This window comes from Mastomys coucha, unplaced genomic scaffold (assembly GCF_008632895.1).
Source record: "Mastomys coucha isolate ucsf_1 unplaced genomic scaffold, UCSF_Mcou_1 pScaffold21, whole genome shotgun sequence".
Lineage (NCBI taxonomy): Eukaryota > Metazoa > Chordata > Mammalia > Rodentia > Muridae > Mastomys > Mastomys coucha.
In genome coordinates, this window is record NW_022196904.1 from 18,631,682 (window position 1) to 18,633,861 (window position 2,180).

The following is a 2,180-nucleotide window of genomic DNA, read 5'->3' on the forward strand; positions in this document are numbered from 1 at the left end:
GGCACAGGGAGTGTGCTTCAGGATGTTATGTTCTCCCCTAACACACAAACTGTAGGCACAGGCATGGTTGTGCTACCTGACTCTCATAAACCCTGGATTTTCCTCTCCACAGACACTCTGATCTGTCAGGATGGATCCATGGTGAAGCTTGGCCAAAACTTCAGTAAAGCTGCAATTGAATGGATCGTAAATACGACTGTGTCAGAGACAGATGATACAGTGATGTGTCAGGAGACACTCCTGCTCATAGATGTAGGTGCGTGGTCTGAGCTGGAAGGACACAGTTGCACACTGGGCCAGTCCCAGCCCTGTCTTGGATTCTATTCCCTCAAGAATTCCCAGCTTCCCTGAAGCCTGGGATCTCTTGTCTATGTGTCTTGTTCTCCTGTGATGAGGGTATATAAGGAAGATCTATGCTGATTAGAGGGAAACCCTGGGCCTGAACCCTTATATCACATGAACTGGGTGTGGTGCTGTGTGCCTGTAATGCCAGCATGGGGCTGTGGATGGGGACAGTCAACTTCATCTATAGCAACATATGGAGGTAAGAAGCAGCCTGGACTAGAGGAGACTGCAGGCCTAGGAAGAATGAAGAAATAGGGGGGGGGAAAAGGAGGGAGAGGGAACGAGGGGATGAGGGAAAGAGGATGCTGAGTGCCTGCGTTGGGTTGTGCTAAGCCTGAGTCCTGCAGCTCTACAGGGAAGTGGGAAGGAGAGAGAAGCAGAGCACAGGGAGCCAAGTGTGGTCTGGAGGGCAGAGTGTAGAGAGAAACCCAGCAGGGTAGAAGAGATGCTGATCAGGGTGAGGCTGCAGCATGGTGCATGGGCTCAGGGGAGACTGTGTGGAGGGGCCAGGTAACATGGTCTTCAAGGGGCAGAGCAGAGAGAGCCAGGTTTGGACTTCAGCCTGTGGCAGACTGAGATCATGATCTGTCCTGCTGTCCCTGAGGATTGTACTGTCTTTAATGGATGAATCAAGGGACCCAAGATCTGGGTATCCAGTTCTCTCCATCTTTTCCTTCTGTGCCTTGATTTCACTCTTTTATGCCTCTAGGCAAAAAATCTCTCATACTGGGAAGCAAAGGCGTCAGCAGGGCTCCTAATAAGACCAAAAATGTTCACATGTTTTCTGCTGGACCTGGAATAGTGGCTGCCTCTTATGTCCACTACTGTGACACTAACAAGTGCAACAGGGCTACTAGCACCAATGTCCTACTTGACAACCTGTTACTTTCAGGTATGTGACCCTGGCACCCAGCACTTGAGGGAACAGCCTGTAGCTGCTGCTGAGAGCATACCCTATAGCCCCTCTTTCTCTCTCCTCAGCCTATGATGAGCCAGGAATGACCAAGTGTCCCATCTGCTTGGATTTTAGAGGATCTTGCGATTTCAACGCCAACATTACCTTCTGCCCTAAGGACACTAAATGCTATGCCAGCGCCTTGGGAATTCAGGGAGGTAAGGGATGAAGGCGGCATCCCCAGCATGAGGGAGACTGTGGCCATGACTCCACTTGCTTAGGAGGAGGGATGAGGACCTCTGGTTCTGAGGGAGGTGTGCAGAGGCCTGGACTGCTATTGCAGAGGGAGTGTGGCTGGAGAGTATAACCCTGGGTGTGAGGGAGGGGCCCTCCTCCTGGACCAAGACTTGTGAGTCCAGTGTGGGAGGGCTGGAGCCTGGACTCTTGGGTATGAATTTTTAAAAAAGCTTTCCTGAATTATGCCTCCTGTCCCTTGCCCCTGACTTGATCTTTATCTTCTAGGTAGCCTCAGTACCTTTTTTAGCATTTTCGGATGCCTGAACTCATCTTACACATTCTTATTGAACAACCAAAGTTCAATTGGGACCATCGGTATAAGAGAAACCCTTGAGTTAAATACCAGCAGTTCATCCTCACATGTACTTGTCCGGAGCACCCTCCTGGCCTGGATGTTAGGGCTCAGGGCCCTTCTCAGCCTGTTGTCTACAGAGATCTGTCCTCTCTCCTGAACCCATTTCCCGGCCATTTTTAATCCCTCTTGGCCACCCATACCCAGCCCTCCTCTCACTTCATAACCCAAAGACCTGACACTGGGCACTGTCAGCCTGTGCTTTTTGGTGCCCTCATCCCTTACCCACACACCTCTGCCTCCTCATGTTTAGATATAGGAGCCACTGAACTCACCTGGCTCCAGAGCAGA

At 51.0% G+C, this 2,180-nt stretch overlaps 2 protein-coding genes across 3 annotated transcripts in view; one reads left to right on the forward strand and one right to left on the reverse strand.

Moving 5' to 3' along the window:
* Positions 1-2,097, forward strand: part of LOC116101815 (CD177 antigen-like) — a 5,701-nt gene extending 3,604 nt beyond the window's left edge. Inside the window, exons 3-6 of the mRNA XM_031385676.1 lie at positions 113-256; positions 1,055-1,237; positions 1,327-1,458; positions 1,763-2,097. Coding sequence (XP_031241536.1) covers positions 113-256; positions 1,055-1,237; positions 1,327-1,458; positions 1,763-1,989 — 686 coding nt within the window. The 3' untranslated portion in view covers positions 1,990-2,097. The remainder of the gene's footprint in view (positions 1-112; positions 257-1,054; positions 1,238-1,326; positions 1,459-1,762) is intronic.
* Positions 1-2,180, reverse strand: part of LOC116101817 (CD177 antigen-like) — a 56,987-nt gene that overhangs the window by 41,662 nt on the left and 13,145 nt on the right. The gene's annotated exons all lie outside the window — the stretch shown is intronic.